The 24,156-nt window shown below is 42.6% G+C and overlaps 2 protein-coding genes across 2 annotated transcripts in view; one reads left to right on the plus strand and one right to left on the minus strand.

Moving 5' to 3' along the window:
- The window catches only part of LOC123754561 (uncharacterized), a 125,096-nt gene that overhangs the window by 61,261 nt on the left and 39,679 nt on the right, over positions 1–24,156 (minus strand). Inside the window, 1 exon segment of the mRNA XM_069326762.1 lies at positions 1,263–1,346. Coding sequence (XP_069182863.1) covers positions 1,263–1,346 — 84 coding nt within the window.
- Positions 2,860–9,340, plus strand: LOC123754342 (acyl-coenzyme A thioesterase 1). The gene is given in 7 exon segments (XM_045736647.2): positions 2,860–3,035; positions 3,399–3,591; positions 3,593–3,676; positions 7,536–7,718; positions 8,004–8,229; positions 8,364–9,052; positions 9,054–9,340. Coding segments are annotated over 6 exon segments (1,461 nt in total). The 5' UTR covers positions 2,860–3,035; positions 3,399–3,411; the 3' UTR covers positions 9,153–9,340.

Here is a 24,156-nt window from a genome sequence, read left to right on the forward strand (position 1 = left end):
GGGAGCAGCATCCCGGAGGTGCTGCTGCTGGGACCCCGCCGGCTCCTGACACGACACGCGCCCATAACCATTACTGATAATAATATTCTTCGGGTAATGTGCGCTCAAGCCTCGTTGTATTATGGGGGAAAGTTGAGTTCCATTGTCACTGGAATATGTATTGTAGAAGAGGACAAGGTGAAGGGGGGGGGGGGGGAAGCTAAAGATAACTGTATTTCTAACGAACAGAATGCGGGAGAAAGTGGAGAGAATATTCTAGTCAGTGTTAATGAGTCATAAGCCAACATATAACAATATATGCAGATAGTTCAGCGTTAATAGTTAGGCATTATTCCTACAGTCAAACTGTATATTTGCTCTCTGATGAGCCAGCTTCTAGAATCAATAAATTATAAACACGTAACTATATTAATAATTACTTTCCAAACATTAATTTACGTAAAAAACCCTGAAATTAATATGGAAAGTGTAATAAGCTGATTCTTTTATCAGAATGAATCACCTTAAAACTCACTTTTGCATGAGTTTTATAAAATTCTCCGCTTCCCATGGCTGTGATAAGACAAGTAGTCGGTGGTGTGTGTACTCGCTTAGTTGTGCTTGCGGGGGTTGAGCTTTGGCTCTTTGGTCCCGCCTCTCAACCGTCAATCAACTGATGTACAGAACAAATGGGCCGTGACGAGGGTTCGAACCTACGTCCGAGAGGATCCCAGACGCTGCCTTAATCGACTGAGCTACGACATGGTGAAAAAATTGCAACCGGGAAATCATCCTGATTTACCACGGTTCCTGCAGTCTCTCCGAGACACAAACCAGGGTTTTACGCAATTCGCCCATGCACCCGAGCTATGTCAATAAGCTGTTCTACCTCTTCGCCCTTACTTCAATTATACACAGAAATCACAATAGCGTGATGCATCAAATGAACAAATCAAATTTGTTAATTTGATGCATCACGCTATTATGATTTCTGTGTGTAACTGGTGTACAGATTCCTGAGCCTACTGGGCTCTATCATATCTACACTTGAAACTGTGTATGGAGTCAGGCCTCCACCACATCACTTCCTAATGCATTCCATTTACTAACTACTCTGACACTGAAAAGTTCTTTCTAATGTCTCAGTGGCTCATTTGGGTACTCAATTTCTACCTGTGTCCCCTTGTTCGTGTACCACCCGTTTAAAATAATCCATCTTTGTCTACCGTGTAAACAGGGTATTGTCTACCAAGTGTGTGAGGAGTGACAGGGAGTAGACTGACCTCAGCGTTGAGGTGCTCCACCAGGTGCAGGTGGAGGTGAGACTCCAGCAGGCTCCGGCCCGTCACTAGGTTCTCGTACTTCACCTGCAAACACAAGAAACAAGTCAGGTTAAGCTTTAAGCCATCAGTATCCCTAGTAATTCTCCTACTATATATATATATATATTTATGTGTGTGTGTGCTGAAGAAGCAACCAGTACAACACCCGTAGCTCCTATCAGACAGTTTTACAGGAATTTCTTTTCCACGGCTTACAAAATAGAGGAAAGAGTCCTGAAAGATATTATTAATAGGAACGTTATCCCCACAGACACCAATCAACAGATACAATTAACAATACATTACAATAACAAGAAGACCGCAAACATACTTATGAAAAATTCTCCAGACACCGAACAGAACGTCTTAAGAGAGACCAACGTCGTCTATGCCTTCACATACCCACTTGGGAACTGTCAGCCCCAAAGATCTCAGTATAGAGGCAAGACTACAACTTCTCTCTCTCTCTCTCTAGGCGATTAACAATGCACAAGCAACAGGGCTCTATCAAGGAACATATCATCTCCACACACAATCAGACCATCACCAGAGACATCTTAACAAGCAACACTGAAATAATCGACAGGTATAGAAAGAAACATCAGAAAACTGACATCAGCCAGGTGCTATTTAACACATAATTACATCCTACCCATTTCAAAGTTTTTAACGCAAAGTGCAAACTCTGCAAAATGCGAACCAATGCAGAGACAGGATCCAATGATGTGAAGAGATTAGGTCATATATTTAAAAATACCCAAGATGAGTATAAGGTAAAGAACAAACCACCAGAAGAGTATAAGGTAAGCATGATGCGTTTGGAGGGGACTCGGTTACAAGTATCTCTGGGAATTCTCATTATCTGCTGATGTAAACCTGACCAAATGTAAACCTGTGTCAACAAAAGTATTCGCACACCCTCCGTCACTATGTGATGGAGTGCGAAAAGAAAGATACGTGAATTCAAAGACAATTATATAACAAATGTTCCAGCAATGTGCAAATATTTCATTCCAAATGATATGCTACTAGAAATTTTGGGTAAATATTGGTAACTGTAGGCAGTGACTAAGTGATTGTAAGCTATGGGGCCCGTGATAAACTGACAACAAGAGCGTGTTACTGGCAAGATGCCACGAAGCGGCGGCCAATACAGAAAACGGAGTCGCCGACGCTGTTCCCAGATCAACACACCAACCCGTGATCTATGAACACATATCATATCTCCCTATTGTATAGTCAAACACCATGTGCAGATCATTTGCTTTCGAGAAGCATCGAACATCTTATCAAACTAATTATTTCGAAACAGACTACTCATTCCACACTGAATGTAGCTATAATCAAGCCTAAATTATGTAGCCCATAATAACTGACATAACTTGTACCTATACCACGCACGCATTTGTGCTGCATCATACCAAAGACGAAACAATTATACAGCCATACTAATGCAATAAGCGTTTCCCTTTAAACAGTGGCGGGAGCATTGGAGACGCCAGATACGGGTGAGTGAGAGAGTGTTGGCTACAGTGAGGGGCAGGACCCCCTCACCCACAGTAGTGTAGTAGAGGGGCAGCAGTAGTGTGGTGGTAGAGCTGGGTGGTGGTGGTGCCTCACGCCCCGCTCACTCACCACCATTGTGTGTGGTGATATCTACCCAAGCTGACATGCTGGAGGCTGCACCTTCATCAACAACTATCACCGAGCTCCACTGCTGCGTCAAGTGCTTCTGTAAGCGTTTACCTCATTTATTATTTATGGATTATTTGGCAACATACACAGTCAACCTGCTTCCTATATATATATATATAGGAAGCGGGTTATACCCGCATATATACCAGCTGAACTGGCCGATCAAACGGTTTGGTTATACTTGTGCGTAATACAACGATGATTTGGACAAAGGCCGACTGCCTTAATTTGCACATTCATGTATCATAGCAAACAGCTTAATTATCGAAAATAGATCAATATTAATTTCTAATATGTATGTGTAATTCTAATTAAGGTTTCTTCGCAGTAATTTATACATTATACATTACAGTATAAATTGTATGCATAGCTATTTATATAGTGTTACTAACGTTCCTCAAGAGACTAGCGAAGGATGGGTGGGTGGGTGCGGAGCGTGGCTGGACAAGCGGACATCCTAGCCAGGTGTGTGGCCAGGGGCAGAGGACAGTGGCCGGTGTGGGCACCGTGGCGGCGGGGGCTGGCCACCACCTGCCCCACACACACCGGAGGGGCATGGATAACAGCCACGCCCCGGGTGTGCCTGCACGACGTGCCCCACCACGCTACGGGCGGGGGGACTGCCGCCCAACGCCCCCGTCACACTCTCGGCCCTCATCGTTGACGAGAACGGCAAGCAAGTGAGTTACCAGCTTATGGCCATATTCCTTCCCACTCTCACACCCGCCTCACTCACTCACTCACTCACTCACTCACTCACTCACTCACTCACTCACTCACTCACTCACTCACTCACTCACTCACTCACTCACGCACGCACTCACTCACAGCACTCTTAAACACTGTCCTTATATCATATAAGATCCATAGGGTCCACTCAAGCCACTCTCCACTTCATATTGCCTATTAATACAGTACATTCATATCTGGGTTCTACTGTAAATAAGTAAAAATGATGTAAGACGGTATCGGTTGGTCACGTTTCCCTTCACCTGATGCCATCTGTTCACCTAGCATAGTGCTAGGCGGTATACCCTGGGAATTAAGCAACTGCTGTGAGTTGCATCCCGGGAAAGGTGGGGTAGTTGGGGGGGGACCTGTATAAGCCCAATACAATACAATACAATACAATTTTATTTAGGTAAGGTACATACATACAATAAATATTTACAAGGATTGTTTCTTATAGGTATAGCTAGTACATACAATGCCTAAAGCCACTATTACGCAAAGCGTTTCGGGCATAACTTAACATAACAATAGACATAACTTAACATAACAATAGACTTCGACGAAGATGACAAAGCATATAGGGGTAAAATATAGGGATATGAGGATCAGACACTAAAGGATGTGAGGACTAGGAGTTGGGATATGAGGATAAGCGCTTGGATATGAGGACCTGGAGATAGGATATGAGGACCTGGAGATAGCATATGAGGTCCAGGAGCTGGGATATGAGGACAGGGGCTGGGGTATGAGGACAAGGCACTAGGATATGAGGACCAGAAGCTGAGGTATGAGTACCAGGAGCTGGGATATGAGGACCAGGAGCTGGGATGTGAGGACCAGGAGCTGGGGGTATGAAAACCAGGAGCTGGGGTATGAGGACCAGAAGCTGGGGTATGAGGACCAGGATCTGGGGTATGAGGACCAGGATCTGGGGTATGAGGACCAGGATCTGGGGCATGAGGACCAGGACTTGAGGAATGAGCGCTTGCTCTACCGACCATTGCAAGTGGATGGACTGAAAAGAGCAGAATGGACTAATAGAATACATGCCTAATGCTAGGGAAGTCGACAACCAGGTATGTGTTAAAATACATCCATGTAGCCACACATATCCAGCAAGTATGCATGACTTAACTTTTCCACCGTCATCCACTGGATAGTGGGGGGCAGGGGGATGGACGGAGGAGGGGGGGCGCGATATATGGTGCGCAAATAACAAATTCTGAAGGTAGCTCACCGTATATGTAAGTTGACTTAGAGACTGTCCTATCGCTCGTTCTCGAAGCCCAGTGTTGATGTACATGTGTAGCGAGCTTATCATGACTGCACGTAACATGCTTGGCTAAATGGATGTCGTAGTTCATTTGCTGAGCCCATTATGTGCTTGTGTATCCCCCTTTTTTCATTACCGCCCACATCATGGGTATGGGGTGCATAATAAATGAACTAAACTAACTGCAATCAACACAGTTCTGGAAATATTTTGAAGTGAAAGTAAAAACTCCCTTTTGTTTCTGATAATTACTTATATCCTATTTAGGTTATAGATAACTGAAGTGCATGTTACAGGTTGAACAAGACATTGAGTGAAGTTCTTTATGTTACCGAGTCTGGGCAAACATTAGTCACACGTAAGTCTAATTAACCACCAGCGTTACAAGACCTTAACCCAAACACACTTGAGCCGGCAATTACACAAAACTAGCGACACAACGTCTTGAATCAGGTAACACATTCATACAAGAAAAAACAAGTCATAAAAACTCTTACATCAAGCAAACCTCAGCTGTATAACTCGTAGCATTAACCAAATATCAAACAAGTTCTTCGTGTTTGTAAATACTGTAACTTACCAGCTCGACGCGGGCCAATATCAGCCGTGCAGGACCTCTCAGCAGGGAAAAAATCAGCCATACAGGTATTTATGTCCAAGAAGATGCTTTTAGTGTCATTTGTGTTTCTGTGGCAATTGGTATTAACACGTTAAAACGCTTCATTTGTCTTCAAGGCACAATACTTTTGAAATACGCAAGTTCAGTGTGTGGGGGAACTTACAGCTGCCATATTGTGTATTAGGGGACCAGCAGAGACCACCTCGCACGACCAGCCATGAACCATATATCGTCCCACTCTCACATTTATTTATTTTGTATTTATATATACAAGAGTTCTTACATTCTTGTACAGCCACTAGCACGCATAGCGCTTCGGGCGGGTACTTAATCCTAATTTTCCCTGGAAAACGACCCGCCAAATCGTTTAACAACCAGGTACCCATTCACTGAAGGTGAAGAGAGGAGCCCTGGCGCCTAGTTAATCCTCCACAGCCAGGATACGAACCCAGGCCAAAGCGCTCGCGAAACTGCTTTACCACTGCACAAGCAACAAGGCTCCATCAAGAAGCATATAATCTCACACAACCATCACCAGAGAAATCTTAACAAGCAACACTGAAATTATCGACAGATACAACGATAACAGGAGACTCGACATCAGCGAGGCACTACACATCAAAAAGTCAACACCAGCAATCAACGGCCAATTAACACATAATTATATTCTACCCACTTCAAGACCCCGAACCAGCACAGAAGGAAGAAGATGGAACACGCAGCGGTGTACCCATTGATTCATTTGTTCATCTCAATCATGTCCTGTATCACCTCACCCCAAGCGAATATAAGCATTGGCAGAGTATGTAGAATTGTTTTAGAAAATGTAAGAAGTGTCTTGTGAAATACTTCTAGGCGTCAGACCATAAATAAAGTGTGAAAATGAACTTTGGAAAGTTAATTTTTCAACTACCCTCGACAGTGAAGAAAAACATAAGAAATATTGAGAAGATTTGTGTTAGAATCATAAATCTTACCCTTTCGGTCATATTCAACAACATATGTTTTCAAGAAAGATATATATATATATATATATATATATATATATATATATATATATATATATATATATATATATATATATATATATAAATAATATATTGGTGTATACTGGCAGCAGGTTTTCTTTTATACATGTCTCAGGTTTGCAGTTATTCTTCAGTGTCTTGAACATTCATTTAACATAAAATTTGTAGTTTATATCCCCCAAAAGTATAGGTTAAAAGAGTAAAGACTCTGGAGTAGGACAGACAGTTTACCTCCTGGCGCCTGGTGAGAGGGCAAATCCCTGTTTATGTTGAGCTAAACTAATCAAAACTGTAAATACCCTGTTGAAATACATATTGATTCATTTTACCCGAAGAGCGAGTTTACTGAGCAGTGTTACTCATCCTGTGGGTGAACACACTATAGCAACATGTACTACACTCCTCCTTTGGAAGAACACTCGTAAGTTAACAAATTCTGCGACTAGTTTATCACTGCTGACACTTGCCTTAGCTACACTAATGAGTATAGGGCGCATGATAAATTAACTAAACTAAGGACGTCAATGTGACAAATTCACTGGAAACTTTAAAAAGATATAAATAATCGTTACGAGGATGTACATATAAATATGCACCATACTTCTGTAATGAGAAAATAGTCAGGCATAACCCTGGAAACACAAACCGTAACTGTCTCTATTTTCCGCTTGTTATAACTTGTTATAAAGTTGTTACATCTTGGCTTAACGTGTTTAATGACGTATTAGAACGTTGTTACAACTTGCTATATTGGTTGTTATAACTGGTTAGGAGGTGTTATAACTTGTTCCGAACGTTGTACCAACATCGTAGTTTCGGTGTGTATTTGGCGGGAAGTTGATGGGTGCCAACACGCACCACAGTTTACAGGTAAACTTGCTTTACAGTTTGTCTCTAACGCTCACTACGTGAGTGACGCCCTGGGAGTAGTGGACACGGGCGTGGCGGAGGCCGTGAGCGGGTCATACACGGGGGTATTCCCTGCAGGGCTGCTCACCTCCCTGGCCCCAGCACCACACGAGTTCCCCTTACTCAGGCTCTACCGCAGGATCCCACATCATCCCTGGAAGGTCAGCACGTCTCTCGCTCCCCGGGACTCCTTTTCTACACTCAACACTTGCTGCTGCTGCTTTTCGTGGCATATCCATAACAATTATAGGAATCAAGTTGAAATTAGATACTCTATTGTGCAAAAATAGTATACACAAGTAAAATGTAAATATAACAATTTAAAAAGTATATTTAAATAAAAATAAGTATTTTAAATTAAATACGGTAATTAAACTTAGGTAATGACGGGTAGAAGAGGGGTGCCATGCGTGTGTGAGGGGTAATATATATGTTTGGTGTTGTAGGTGACTGTTGGCGTGAGTGAGGGCCACCAGCCGCTAGAGAGAGGAGAGGAGGCGGTGGTGGCGAAGGTGGAGCTGGAGCGGCACCTGATGGCCCCCGGGGTGAGGCGGGTGCCGGTCAGGGAAGGTAACATTAGGGCCACTATGTACCTGCCCGCGGGCCAGGGACCCTTCCCGGCCGTTATTGATATGTTCGGAGCAATTGGCGGTCTAATGGAGTTCAGATCAGGTATTTGACTTTGCTAGAAGCCTTCCTTTGTATTTGGTGAATATTGCGGATATTTGTTCAGTTAATGTACTGCTTAATATAGTGTACAGCAGATAAATGCAGGTAAACCTCAACGTGACGTATGTCATTTTCAGCTCTGTTGGCCTCCAGAGGAATAGCAAGTTTGGCGCTGGCTTACTTTGCCTACGAGGATTTGCCTAAAACGACAGACAGGTTTGATCTGGAATATTTTGAGGAAGCAGTGCAAGTGTTATTGTCCCAGCCTGGTGTAGTGAGCGACCGTTGTGGTGTTGTGGCAACAAGTAAAGGCGCCGACATCGCCTTCTGTATGGCCACTTGGTTTCCGCAAGTGAAGGCCATGACCTGCATCAGCGGCTCCCCTGTAGCACTAGACTCCACCATATCATACAGGGGCAGCACGCTTGTCGAAGGAGTTAAAATTAACTTTAACGACATGAGCAATAAGAGTGGGATGTTGTACCCAAGTCGAGAGATCATAGCCAGAGAAATGTCACCAGAACACCCCAAGTTTATCCCTTTCCATTTGGCCGATGACGAAACCTACTTCCTCATGGTAGCAGGAGATGACGATGCCTGGTCTTGCGACCTTGCGGTGGCGGCGACACAGCAGCGCATGAAGAAGTTTGGTCGGGGCGACAAGATAGAGACAGTCGTGTACCCCGGGGCCGGCCATATTTTGGAGCCTCCTTATGGTCCTTTAATCCATCATTCATACCATCGTAACCCGCCTCTGATGTCGGAGGATGGCTCTCAGAAAATGAGAGGCATCCCCATGTTATGGGGCGGCAACGCCAAGGGCCACCTGTGTGGCTCAAGAGGACCTCTGGAGACGTATGCGAGCCTTCATCACCAAGCATGTGCGCGATCACAGTCCCCTCCTATCAAAAACACCTGACCACTAACACATGTTAAATACTGAAATCTCAGAAACTACCTCGTTACTTCTCAATGATCTGAATGATTAAGAAGCCAGGGGCAGACAAGTCGCCGGCTTGCTGTCCCCGGTAAGGCCACTAGATAGATGGTGGCGCTCAGGTAAATTCTGGTAAATATGTACTATTTTAATAAATATGTTAATTAACAGAAATAAGTTATTTTATTACCCCTGCTCTTAAATAAATGACCCGCGCATATACATTGTCCTTGCCTCTAGAAGATGTCGTGTAAGCGTGAGAAACCATCTGATCAAAGCCACAATGAGATGTCTCCCAATAAAAGAAAAAGTCACGTACAAAACATGATGACACCTACCCCCCGCCCCCAGTGGTTTTCAGATACTGTTGCCATCGTGAGGAGTGGGGGTGTTTGCTCTTAAAGAATGTTACCAGTGTTGTTAAATCAGCTCAAGTTTTGTGTAGCTTTGCTTGTGATTTAACTGTGGCGGGATGTGGGTTTGTCTGCTCTCCCAGCCCGGCCTAAAGCCACGACTATGTGATAGATGAAGCACTTGATGGGATTTGTTTAACGAAATGACTTAATTTCATAACAAACTAGAATAAGAATTAGTAGGTAAATGTGTATCAAAGAGAATGCAACCACTCGAGAGAGGTATACTGAAAGTATGACAGGCAGGCCCATGGGCAGGATGTCACCATCACTCTTACAACTTTTCATATATCCATTGACATGTTAGTTAGGTATTTTGTACGTAGTATTTATCTCGCCTCTTTTTCTTCTATCTTCTAACTTTGATATATTTAACACCTCTAGCCTCTCCTCGTAGCTCTTCCGGGTTATTCATGCCCGTGTCACCTTAATGGTGGTGGCCCGTGGTGGCTTAATCTTCATCAATCAATCAAATCCTCGTAGCTCTTGTTTCTCAGTTCCGGAAGACATGTAACTGTATGTCTGTGTACTTTTCCAGCTTATAGATGTGTTTCTTGAGATGTGGGCACCTTGCAACCTCTACATATTTCAATGTTGGTCTCATAAAGGTCCTGAACAATTTCTTTAATATTCTGCCATTGATGTATTTGAAAGCAACTGTAAAGTTGGAAAGCGTAACATAGGGCTCCTTTTACGATGTTCTTTACGCGGTCCTCACTGCGACAGTTTTCTATCCAGAATCACACCTAAATCTTTCTTTATTGGAATTCTTTAAAGCTTTGTTCACATAATATGTAGGTTCTGTGCGGCCTACTTTTTCGTATTCCACACTGCATAATATGGCATTTATTCACGTTCAATTCCATCTGTCAAGATGGAATTGAACGTTCTCTGTCCTCCATGGACAGGGTTAGAGATTTGTTAAACATATAGTTCGGAGATTTATTGAACAATCAACCACAGAAGGAGATTGCAGTGCTTTTGAAATGCTAAGCTCCATACACTTATTTTAACCAAGTCTTAAATTTTAAGACACCTGCGCTTTTCACATGTTGTTGTGAACAGTAGGTCTTAGAGTCTCGTGTCATCATAAGATTAGCATTGTGATACAACGTAGTTATCTCTGATATCACGTATCATTACATCTCCACACACTTGCTCTTGATAGTGAAGCAATACATATTGACCAGACCACACACTAGAAGGTGAAGGGACGACGACGTTTCGGTCCGTCCTGGACCATTCTCAAGTTGATTTCAATCATTCAATCATTTCATTCTCAACTCAATCGACTGGAGAATGGTCCAGGACGGGACCTGAAACGTCGCTGTCCCTTCACCTTTTAGTGTGTAGTTTGGTCAACATACTTTAGCCACGTTATTGTGACTCTTCGCCTGAACAAGCAATACATACAAATTATTAAATAACCTAAACGCCATTTGAAACAAAGACAGCAGAAGTTCGCCTGATATAATATTAAGACAACCCAGCCTCCACAACTGATAGAACCTGTAGCTACCATGGATGGAATGTACAAAACATGGACTGCTGCACCGCAAAAAGTTCACGCTTTGTACTACTGGAGTACTATTGGCCATTCTAAAGAGTGGAACAGTAATCACTAACCTGTCTTAGGTCTTAATAAGCAATCCTAGATTTGATAAACATATTCTTAGGCCTAATTTAGTATATATATATATAGATATGTACTATACAAAGCCTAGGAAAATTTAGAAATGGTTTTGCCTTCTTTCAAAGGATCTTAATAATATACAAACAATCGAATCTTTTGGGTTCAACAGTGCACATTTTGTCACTGTACACTGTACTGTACACTGTGCCGTACACTGTACACACGACAGTCTTGTTCGCCGTGTCATCACCGCTTCATATAATTTAGACTAACTTCCAACCATCGTCCTTCATTCATTTATTAATATATATACAAGAAGGTACATTGGGTCCGTGAGAGTACATTGCATGATGTATTTACATTCTTGTAAAGCCACTAGTACGCGCAGCGTTTCCGGCAGGTCCTTAATCTAACATATAATATTAAGAAGGTAAATTATTGTAAAATTTATAAAATGTTAACAGGTACATTGTAGGAAAAATTTGAGAGATTAGTATATTAAAGCACATTAATAGTGTTGATTGATAGCACCTTTTTATATTATTATTTACCACAGACGTGGCCACACATTTACAATGCTAATCAGCATATATATATATTTTCTTCTGTCCTCCATGGACAGGGTGAGAGATTTGTCAATCATACAGTTCAGGGATTTATTGAACAATCGACCACAGAAAGTGATGGGAGTGCTTTTAAAATGCTAAGCTAACCTACATACGTAAATACATAGTTACACGGATTTACGTATGCCCTACATAGAGTGTTCGATGTGTCTTTTACATAGTGTCATTAATGTGCATTTACAAAGGTGAAATGTAATTCTGATCAGCTTCCACACATACATATACATGCACACACATATACATATACACATACATATACACACATACATATATACACACATACATACACATACATATGTATCTTTTACTCTGACAGGGTGATGAGATAGCTGATAAGAGAAACTAGTGGGCGAAGCACTTAACCTCTGAAGATGATTAAGATGTTCTTACAAGCTCAGGTTATATAATTGATAGCACTGATAAGCTTGATTGATAATTTGACAAAGATTAGTAGGCACAATACAGTCAATTGAGAGACTCGCCAGAAGATTACACATGATAAGACATGTAGTAGTGCGGAGGTGATAAGCTGCCTGTAAACACATTCTCCACTTTCCACGTAGGTTGGGGCTCCCTTGGGGTGGGGATGGAATGTGTGTTTCAGTCTAGTTCATTTTTATTTATCCATTAACCATCCTGTAGGCTGCAGTGGAAGTCGTAACCATGGCATATAATGAGCTCAGGAACTGAACCCAAAAATTCGATTAGCTTAGGACTAAAGAAAGCAGATGTGCATAATAATCAACTCAAAATCTGGTGTAATGAAGGTACATCCTTTTAAGAATGCTGATATTGGCACCATAGCTTGAGAGACACCCTGCCACAGCCTTGATAACTCTGAGCCTCACTTTATACTGACGACGGAGTTTGACTGCAACATGACCGTATAGTGGGAGCTCAAGACCAACAAATTTGAATCTTTTTACGCAGTGAGGGGAGCCGGTCGGCTGAGCGGACAGCACACTGGACTTGTGATCCTGTGGTCCCGAGTTCGATCCTGGACGCCGGCGAGAAACAGTGGGCAGAGTTTCTTTCACAATATGCCCCTGTTACCTAGCCGTAAAAATAGGTACCTAGGTGTTAGTCAGCTGTCACGGGCTGCTTCCTGGGGGTGGAGGCCTGGTCAAGGACCGGGCCGCGGGGACACTAAAAAAAAAAAGCCCCGAAAGCATCTCAAGATAGCCATCATATAGTTGCATCTTGCGAACAGCTCCACCCTGCCTGGGTGGACGCCAATTTAGCATCTTAGTTTGCTCTGCTGAGATGATATAACCTACAGTGGGTTCTTCATTTTCAAAACCACAATATTTCAAGAGAAAGGAGCTAACAGAAGAACATTCACTGACACTCAAAGGAGCAAACAGTACTAGTATAACCCAATATGTTTAGATCTGGGAAATATACGTACTGGCCAAACACAAAACATTCACCAGTGTGATATTGTAATTGGTTGCCCAAGATGCAATTCAAAGCAGTTGTCTAGTTCATGGGTACCTATTTACTGCTAGGTGAATAGAGGCATCAGGTGAAGGGAAGCGTTGTTCAAATGCTTCTGACCTGCCGGGTGGAACTGAGCGCGGGATCTTTCTGCTGTGGCCCGACTGTGCTGACCTCACAGAAAGGAGGCCTGGTCGAGGACCGGGCCGTGGGCACGCTAAGCCCCGAAATCATCTCAAGATAACCTCCGCGTCTCAGGACCCGTAATTAGGCTGAGATATCGTTACTGATGGCAGGTGGCTGCAGGTAATGATTCCTCCAACGAACTATGTCAACAAGAGATGAGACACTCCTAACGGACTATACCTGGAACATACCTGGACATGGTTCTGGGAGTTCTTCTACTCCCCAAGTCCCGGCCTGAGGCCAGGTTCGACTTGTGATAACTTGGTCCAACAGCCTGTTGCTTGGGGCGGCCTGCAGGCCTACATATCCACTACAGCCTGGTTGGTCCGTGTGACTGCCCTCTTAACATTGACTTTAGACCAAATGGCATGAGATACTTTGAACTTTGTAACCATTTAATTCATTCACGGATAGTATAAGATATTCTCATACTGTATGTTATAATACTCTACCCAAAGTTTACTAGTTCTGGCTAGAAGACTAGACTCACATTCCACGTCTGACTAACCATCCTGTGAGCTGGGGGGATATTAGATGAACTTATAGCTGGCTCATGATCTATACTTTGTAATCCCTCATATAGAACAGTGTGACTATATGTTTAACAGATTCCTAACCCTCTCCATGGAGGACACAAGAAAATGTATATATGCTGGTTAGCATGGTAAATGTGCGGCCACGTACGTGGTAGAAAATATTAAAAAAAAAACAGTGTGGTAGCACACTACAGTGTAACTAAACTTGTTAATAACAATAACAAATGATTTAGTTTGCTGAACCATTTAGATTTGAATAAAATATCTTCATAACGCAAAACAGTTTGTTCTTTATTCAATATTGTGATCCTTTAACGTACAAAATAATCTACAATTCTCGACATCAAATAATTGTAAATACTTGACTATTAAATCTTGTTCGTTGTGTTGACAGTTCTGTTCACACGCCTACTACACGAGTGATGCCAAAGGGGGCGTGGATGTGGGCGTGGCAGCCAGCGTGGGCGGGGCTTACACCGGCGTCTTCCCCGAGGGCCTGCTGTCCACCCTGGCGCCGGCGCCACACGAGCACCCGGCCCTCAGACTCTACCGTCGCCACACACACACCCCGTGGAAGGTCAGTCCTCCTCCTGGCACACACCGACACCGACACTGACACGAAAGGCGGGGTCCAAGAGCTAATGGCTCGATTCTACACACACAAATAGTAAATACACGCACCCACAAAATGTGTGTACATACAGAGGTTGAGAACCCCGACATCACTGGGATCAGTGAAACACGGGGACGAGAAGAGGTAATTGACGGGGGAATTCCATCCTCAAAGATACCATCTACCTTTCAGAAAGGACAGAACAACACGAGTAGGCGGTGTGATACTATATATATATAAAAGAGGACCCGACTGCAACTAGAATTGACGAAATAAACACCATGGGATCCTCAATACCCACACAAGACCTATATATATATATATATATATATATATATATATATATATATATATATATATATATATATATATATATATATATATATATATATATATATATATATATATATATATTATTAAATATGACCGAAAAAGTAAGATTAATAATTCTAACACGAATTTTCTCAATCTTTCGTACATTACGCTTCACTGTTGGAGGTAAATAAAAAATCAATTCTCCAAAATTCATTTTTATTTCTAGTCTGACGCGACACGGGCGCGTTTCGTAAAACTTATTACATTTTCAAAGACTTTAGTTCACAAATACACAACTGAATAGAACTTACGTATCTCCGATTTTATATCTACATTTGAGTGAGGTGGAAGGGGTGATGTGGCATTAACACAAGACAGAACAAAATGTGGTATTAATAGGGTATTAATTTCATCAACACAAGACAGAACAGGAGTATTAATAGGGTGTATTAATAGTTAATGTACGAAAGATTGAGAAAATTCGTGTTAGAATTATTAATCTTACTTTTTCGGTCATATTTAATAATATATGTCTACAGGAAAGACTGCTACCAAAATATACTAATATATATATATATATATATATATATATATATATATATATATATATATATATATATATATATATATATATATATATATATATATATATGTTTGAAACAAGAGAAGAGAATGAATTGAGGGATTTTACCATTACATGCAATTCAATTAAAAAGGGCATTGACAAATTAAAGAATCAAAAGTTCCAGGTATTGATGGAATTTAATCCAAAATCGTGTGTATATATATAAAACACTGTTCTATATATATATATATATATATTATATATATATATATATATATATATATGTCGTACCTAGTAGCCAGAACTCACTTCTCAGCCTACTATTCAAGGCCCGATTTGCCTAATAAGCCAAGTTTTCCTGAATTAATATATTTACTATAATTTTTTTCTTATGAAATGATAAAGCAACCCTTTTCTCTATGTATGAGGTCAATTTTTTTTTATTGGAGTTAAAATTAACGTAGATATATGACCGAACCTAACCAACCATACCTAACCTAACCTAACCTATATTTATAGGTAAGGTTAGGTTAGGTAGCCAAAAAAAGCTAGGTTAGGTTAGGCTAGGTAGGTTAGGTAGACGAAAAAACATTAATTCATGAAAACTTGGCTTATTAGGCAAATCGGGCCTTGAATAGTAGGCTGAGAAGTGCGTTCTGGCTACTAGGTACGACATATATATATATATGCAAACAAGCCTGAATGGTCTGAATGGTCCCCAGGACTATATACAACTGAAATATATATATATGTGTGTGTGTTACCTAGTAGCCAGAATGCACTTCTCAGCCTACTATGCAAGGCCCAATTTGCCTAATAAGCCAAGTTTTCATGAATTAATTGTTTTTCGACTACCTAACCTAACCTAACCTAACCTATAAAGATAGGTTAGGTTAGGTTAGGTAGGGTTGGTTAGGTTCGGTCATATATCTACGTTAATTTTAACTCCAATAAAAAAAATTGACCTCATACATAATGAAATGGGGAGCTTTATCATTTCATAAGAAAAAAATTAGAGAAAATATATTAATTCGGGAAAACTTGGCTTATTAGGCAAATCGGGCCTTGCATAGTAGGCCGAGAAGTGCATTCTGGCTACTAGGTACGACATACATATATATATATATATATATATATATATATATATGAATTAGTTAGAATTTGCAGAGCCTCTGAAAGTTTACATTTGCAGGTTGGTGGGCTGGCCAGGTTTAAAGTAACATTGACCACACAGCTCACCTGCAGGACTCCGATGTCAACAGGAACTAAATGGCTTGTTGACAAACCATCTTTTTGTGACACTAAACCATTATAACGTTAATAAACACCCCATCGGCTAAGGTATGAGCCCGTTGGTATCTGAACTAATGCATTTCAAAAATGATTATGTTGAGCCCATGACCAGTCCCCCGTGCCACCAGTTTGGTTATGTGTCTAAGGTTCGCGTAACGGTGAGTGAGGGCCACCAGCCGCTGGAGGCGCGAACGGAGGCGGTAGCAGAGGTGGAGCTGGAGCGGCACCTGATGGCACCCGGGGTGAGGCGGGTGCCTGTGAGGGAAGGTCGGGTGCGGGGGGCCCTCTACCTGCCCCCAGGCGACGGACCCTTCCCTGGTATCGTCGACATGTTCGGCTCCGTCGGTGGACTCATGGAATTCAGGTCAGGTACGCACACAACTTGGTTTCTCTATACATCAGTAAAGCTCAGTTTCCAGTTTCTGTGAACGTGTATCTGTAGTGGCGAGTGTATATGTGAACGTGTATCTGTAGTGGCGAGTGTATATGTGAACGTGTATCTGTAGTGGCGAGTGTATATGTGAACGTGTATCTGTAGTGGCGAGTGTATATGTGAACGTGTATCTGTAGTGGAGAGCGTCTGTGTGAACGTGACTGCATGGGACAGTGCAACTGTGAATGTGTATCAATGTTAAGAGGTTGTATAAATGTTTGCCAGAAGAGCATTTAATGGGTAATGTTGCATGTGAGGAGAGAACGTCTTCCTCCCCCCATGTGCGTAAGGTATTGTTATCTCCACCTGGTCTCATATTTTAGTCTCTCGCATGAACGAAGTGTTTGTGTCAAGTATCATTTGATTAAATTCAAGGGTAAAACTATGTGGAGCTTAATATAATCAAGTCATATAATGTATCAGTATAACGCAAAAATCAGAACATTAATGATCAAATATTGTTTCATTTATTAACAGAATTATAGAGATAATATAAAAAAGGCAGACAATTATAGCCAAATCATTTAATTGTTGAAAATGAGTGAAATGAGAATAATGTGCGTGTGTGTGTGTTCTCACGGGGACAGCCATGCTAGCATCACGTGGGTTGGCCAGCCTGGCCCTGGCAGTGTTCGCGTACGACGACCTGCCCACCACTACAGACAACCTCGACATGGAGTACTTTGAGGAGGCGGTGCAGCTGCTGCTCGCCCAGCCCCAAGTGATCCCAGACCGGTGCGGGGCCGTGGGCGTCAGCAAGAGTGGCGACATCGTGTTCACAATGGGCACGCTCTTCCCTTCCGTCAAGGCCGTAGTAGGTATAAGCTCCTGCACCATGGCGATGAGCTCCCGCTTAACGTACAAAGGACAACTATACAAACAAGGAATCAATCCGCCAGTCGAAATGATGCAGATGAATGAGCACGGGGCGTACTCGTTGGATTTCTCGTTTTTATTTGACAATGATAATCCTGCCATGATACCAGTCGAGGAGGCTGACGACGAGACGCACTTCTTGGTGGTGGCCGGGGAGGACGACGCCTTTGGCTTCGGCAAGAGCCTGGCGGTCTTCCGGGAGCGGATGCTACACCACAACAGGAGCAACTTCCAGACGGTGCTCTACCCTGGCACCGGACACATGATTGAGCCTCCCTACGGCCCTCTCATCCAACAATCATTCCAGCGTCATTTTCCTGATCACGACCAGCACAAACGCTTCTCCAAAGGTCTCATGATGAACTGGGGAGGACAGGCGCAGTTTACATGTAAGGCGCAGGTAGATCTTTGGTGGCGCATGCGCAACTTCTTCATGCAACACTTAAGAGACGAGAGCCCCTGGTACCAAGACTACCTCAGTAACTACTCTAACAGGCTGTTGGAGTAGCTGGTCAGAATTGTATTTCACCTTTGTAAACTCACATTTAATTATGTAATAAACATACCTCAAACAATGTTTATGAAGGAGAGACATATACAACTAAGTATTTATGTATGTAGGTTTGATTAGCATTTTAAAAGCATTACAATCACCTTCTATGGCTCATTATTCAATAAATCACTGAACTATATCTTAAATAATTCTCGAACCCTGTCCACAGAGGACAGAAAAAATGTATATATGTGGGTCAGCATTATAAATGTTGGCCACGTCTGTGGTAATACAAAAAAAAAAACCCTCGCTGGCTTTCCCAACACAGCCTCTCCGGATAACAAGAGACCATGGAGTGGTTCTCAGTGATAACAAGAGACCATGAAGTGGTTCTCAGTGATAACAAGAGAGCATGGGAGTAATGGGGGGAGACCGCTTAGCGAGGAATGGAGGTTTTGGGCCCATTCCTGGCTAAGCGGTACGTACCCATTTAAGACTGAAATGGGGTTCCACCCCCCCCCCCCTTCACCCACCGACGCTGCATATCATAATTTCATAAGCCTGCTGAAGTGTAACTAATGACGAGTACAGTTTATAAAATGATATTTAGCACAAATGTGTGCTTCTTTCGTATAGTTTAAAGTACCATTATTTTTCTCAGTAGTCATATTATAGGATGCATGATTTATTTTATTTTGTTTGAAAATATGCCTGGGAATTGTAACCGTATGCTGTATCTTACATGTAATCTATAGGTTAGACTTATTACTCTAACTTCATCTTGAAAACAACATCAAATTTAGAATGTCTGGACAAGTAATAAACCCCACATTGTTTGAGTTAGGAAAACACTAGTTGTCAACTATTGATGCTCTTCTTAAAAGATTTCCCCATTTTGCACCCGCAAGATAACGTAAGATTTTAAGGGTTGATAGATGTTTCTTGCCCGAAACGCATTGCGTAATAGTGGCTTTAGGCATTGTATGTACTAGCTCTATCTATATATCAATCCATTAATGTAACATCACTTGTATGTATATACCTTACCTGAATAAACATCTGAATCTGAATCTGAATGTTAATCTTCTTGTTTGAGGAGCTGTTCACTTGAGACAGTTAAGCAAGTCCCAGCTGTGTCTGGGTACAAGTGACAGGATGAACAACCCAGCGGGTTTTCTTCCTATTGGGGAGTGTTGTACATGCTGCTATGGCGGTAGTGTCCATTCACAAGACGAGTGGCGCTGCCCAATAAACTCGCCCCTCGGGGCAAAATTTAAATTAATTTTAAATTCATGTTAGTTAATCCATTTCAGTTATCTAGAAACTATATGTTTAATAACACGTGGTGCGTGTATTTGTTCACGCTGCTAGTGCAATGTTCACACTACTTTTGTACTCCAAGGTCTTCACCAATATATACTGTTAATATTTATGTTCTGATCATTATTAACTGCCTCCCTCTTTATGTGTGCTTTTAATTCATTAAATATACTCACACACTCACTCACACTCACACACACACACACACACACACACACACACACACACACACACACACACACACACACACACACACACACACACAAATGGGTACTCCGACATAAGAGAAATCGGTTTTGAGGACCCAGTAGGAATGAGCGACCACAGTGTACTGGTGTTTGAGTACTTGATTGAAGAAGGGTTATTGAACTCGAGGAGGGATACCGAAACCAAAAGGTTAGCATACCGAAAGGGAAACTATGAGGGGATAAGAAAATTCCTAACAGATATAGCATGGGAAACAGAGCTCAGGGGAAAGACGGCCCAAGATATGATGGACTACATCACGCAGAAGTGCAAGGACGCAGCAAACAAGTTTGTCCCAGTCCAAAAGGAAAACAGAGAAATGAAGATGAGAAACCCATGGTTTAATCAAAGATGTAGGCTAGCTAAGCAGCAAAGTAAAAGGGCATGGAGAAACTATAGGAATAACAGGACACTGGAGAGCAGAGAAAGATACCAGAATGCCAGGAATGAATATGTCAGGATGAGGAGAGAGGCAGAAAGACAATACGAAAATGACATCGCAAGCAAGGCAAAGACTCAGCCTAAATTGTTGCATAGCCACATTAGGAGAAAAACAACAGTAAAGGAACAGGTTATGAGATTAAGGATAGGGGCGGAAGGATTCACTACAAATGACAAGGAAGTGTGTGAGGAATTGAATAAGAAATTCCAGGAGGTCTTCACCTTAGAACAAGGAGAAATTCCAGAGGTAAGTGAGGGAATAGCTAACCAGGAACCACTGGAAGAGTTTGAGATTACCAGTGGGGAAGTAAGGAAGTGTTTACTAGAGTTGGACGTGACGAAGGCTATAGGCCCAGATGGAATCTCCCCTTGGGTTCTAAAGGAAGGAGCAAGAGAACTGAGCCTACCACTCTCCATAGTGTATAACAAATCACTGGCAACAGGGGAACTGCCAGATACTTGGAAAGCAGCTAACGTAGTCCCGATATACAAGAAAGGGGATAGACAGGAGGCACTGAACTACAGGCCAGTGTCCCTAACCTGCATACCATGCAAGCTGATGGAGAAGATTGTGCGAAAAAAACTAGTGGAGCATCTGGAGCGAAGGAACTTTGTAACACAGCATCAACATGGGTTCAGGGATGGCAGGTCCTGCCTCACAGGGTTACTTGAATTCTACGACCAGGCAACAAAAATAAGGCAAGAAAGAGAAGGGTGGGCAGACTGCATATTTTTGGATTGTCAGAAAGCCTTTGATACAGTGCCACACAAGAGGCTAGTGCGAAAGTTGGAGATGCAGGCTGGAGTGAGAGGGAAGGTACTCCGGTGGATAGAGGAATACCTAAGCAACAGGAGACAACGAGTCTGTGTGAGGGGTGAGGTCTCAGATTGGCGAGACGTCACAAGTGGAGTCCCGCAGGGGTCAGTCCTTGGACCTATACTGTTTCTGGTATATGTAAATGATCTCCCAGAGGGTATAGATTCGTTCCTCTCAATGTTTGCCGACGATGCAAAAATTATGAGGAGGATTGAAACAGAGGATGATAGTAGGAGGCTACAAGATGACCTGGATAGACTGAGTGAATGGTCCAACAAATGGCTGTTGAAGTTCAACCCGAGTAAATGCAAAGTAATGAAACTAGGCAGTGGAAACAGGAGGCCAGGCACAGGATACAGAATAGGAGATGAAGTACTTAATGAAACAGACAGAGAGAAAGATCTAGGAGTTGATATCACACCAAACCTGTCTCCTGAAGCCCACATAAAGAGAATAACGTCTGCGGCATATGCGAGGCTGGCTAACATCAGAACGGCGTTCAGGAACCTGTGTAAGGAATCATTCAGAATCTTGTACACCACATATGTAAGACCAATCCTGGAGTATGCGGCCCCAGCATGGAGCCCGTACCTTGTCAAGCACAAGACGAAGCTGGAAAAAGTCCAAAGGTATGCTACTAGACTAGTCCCAGAACTAAGAGGCATGAGTTATGAGGAAAGGCTGCGGGAAATGCACCTCACGACACTGGAAGACAGAAGAGTAAGGGGGGACATGATCACAACCTACAAAATCCTCAGGGGAATCGACCGGGTAAACAAGGACGAACTTTTCAACACTGGTGGGACGCGAACAAGGGGACACAGGTGGAAGCTGAGTACCCAAATGAGCCACAGAGACGTTAGAAAGAACTTTTTCAGTGTCAGAGTAGTTAGCAAATGGAATGCATTAGGAAGTGATGTGGTGGAGGCTGACTCCATTCACAGTTTCAAATGTAGATATGATAGAGCCCAATAGGCTCAGGAATCTGTACACCAGTTGATTGACGGTTGAGAGGCGGGACCAAAGAGCCAGAGCTCAACCCCCGCAAGCACAATTAGGTAAGTACACACACACACACACACACACCTGTCTCCTGCAGCACATATCAAGAGGATAACATCAGCGGCATATGCCAGGCTGGCCAACATACGAACGGCATTCAGAAATTTGTGTAAAGAATCATTCAGAACTTTGTATACCACATATGTCAGGCCAATCCTGGAGTATGCAGCCCCAGCATGGAGTCCATATCTAGTCAAGGATAAGACTAAACTGGAAAAGGTTCAAAGATTTGCCACCAGACTAGTACCCGAGCTGAGAGGTATGAGCTACGAGGAAAGACTGCGGGAATTGAACCTCACTTCGCTGGAAGACAGAAGAGTTAGGGGGGACATGATCACCACATTCAAGATTCTCAAGGGAATTGATAGGGTAGATAAAGACAGGCTATTTAACACAAGGGGCACACGCACAAGGGGACACAGGTGGAAACTGAGTGCCCAAATGAGCCACAGAGATATTAGAAAGAACTTTTTTAGTGTCAGAGTGGTTGACAAATGGAATGCATTAGGAAGTGATGTGGTGGAGGCTGACTCCATACACAGTTTCAAGTGTAGATATGATAGAGCCCAATAGGCTCAGGAATCTGTACACCTGTTGATTGACGGTTGAGAGGCGGGACCAAAGAGCCAGAGCTCAACCCCCGTAAGCACAACTAGGTGAGAACACACACACACTATTTAAATGCCAAATAAACAGCTGTATATAAAATAAATTACATCCGCTTATACAATACAGTGATCGTTTAGGACCAAAGGGAAAACAATGGGTGGGAAGACAGGAGAGCGCGGAGGCCAACCCCGGGTCGCGGGTATAAACAAAAGGTAAGATTGTTTACAGTACACTCAAGGATGTTAACAAGTGATGCTGCATCTCGCCGCACCACCTATGGTAATTACCACTAACCTTGTTACGTTTGCTCTTGTGTCACCATCACTTTAATTTCGTAATTGTCTGCACCAGGAAGCAATATTACGCGGCAAGTGTAAGTGAGAAAATATTCCAATCCAAAGACAAAACAAGACAGTGCAAACATACAAGGTCTTGTCAGTTGACCGCCTCAAAGCTTCGCCGGCAAGACCCCCGCTTAAGAGCTCTCTTGACACACGCGGCAATGCTACCCCACAAATACACCGAGGAAATATTGGTTTTAGCGGGATATGGCCAAAATGTACACATGGCGGGGTCCACAAAGCTCGTTTTCAGGTTCTTAAGGCCATCGCTAGGTTAGGATGTATTAGCTTAAGTTGTGTTAGGCTCGGTTAGCTTGGTTTACGAAGTTAGGTTTTAAAATGTTGGCGAGAAGTGTTGTGAAGGACGCGACTGGCGTCTGTTTTAGCGACACACAATCCTCACAGGTCCTGCTATGCGCCTCATCATTGACAACGTCCATCACCGCCATCACAATGTTGCACTGAGTAATTGCAAAATATGTTGAGACTAATTTGTTCGTGGCTCAATAAAGAGCAGCTTTCAGAGCCTCAAAACTGGACGAGGAATCCCTGGAAAATTTTACGACGAACCCCTTAGAAAACTAGATGTAAATGTAAAAACGAGCTAGCGCAAAAATGTAAATGTACCTGAAGCTCCATTATTGATCTGATATTATTTTAAGCTATTTAAAATCACGTTTTCATACATAAAAACACTATCGGCCGTTACCAGTGCTGCGCTATTTAGAATTTGTTAAC

Source organism: Procambarus clarkii, chromosome 18 (genome assembly GCF_040958095.1).
Source record: "Procambarus clarkii isolate CNS0578487 chromosome 18, FALCON_Pclarkii_2.0, whole genome shotgun sequence".
In the NCBI taxonomy this organism is placed as follows: Eukaryota; Metazoa; Arthropoda; class Malacostraca; order Decapoda; family Cambaridae; genus Procambarus; species Procambarus clarkii.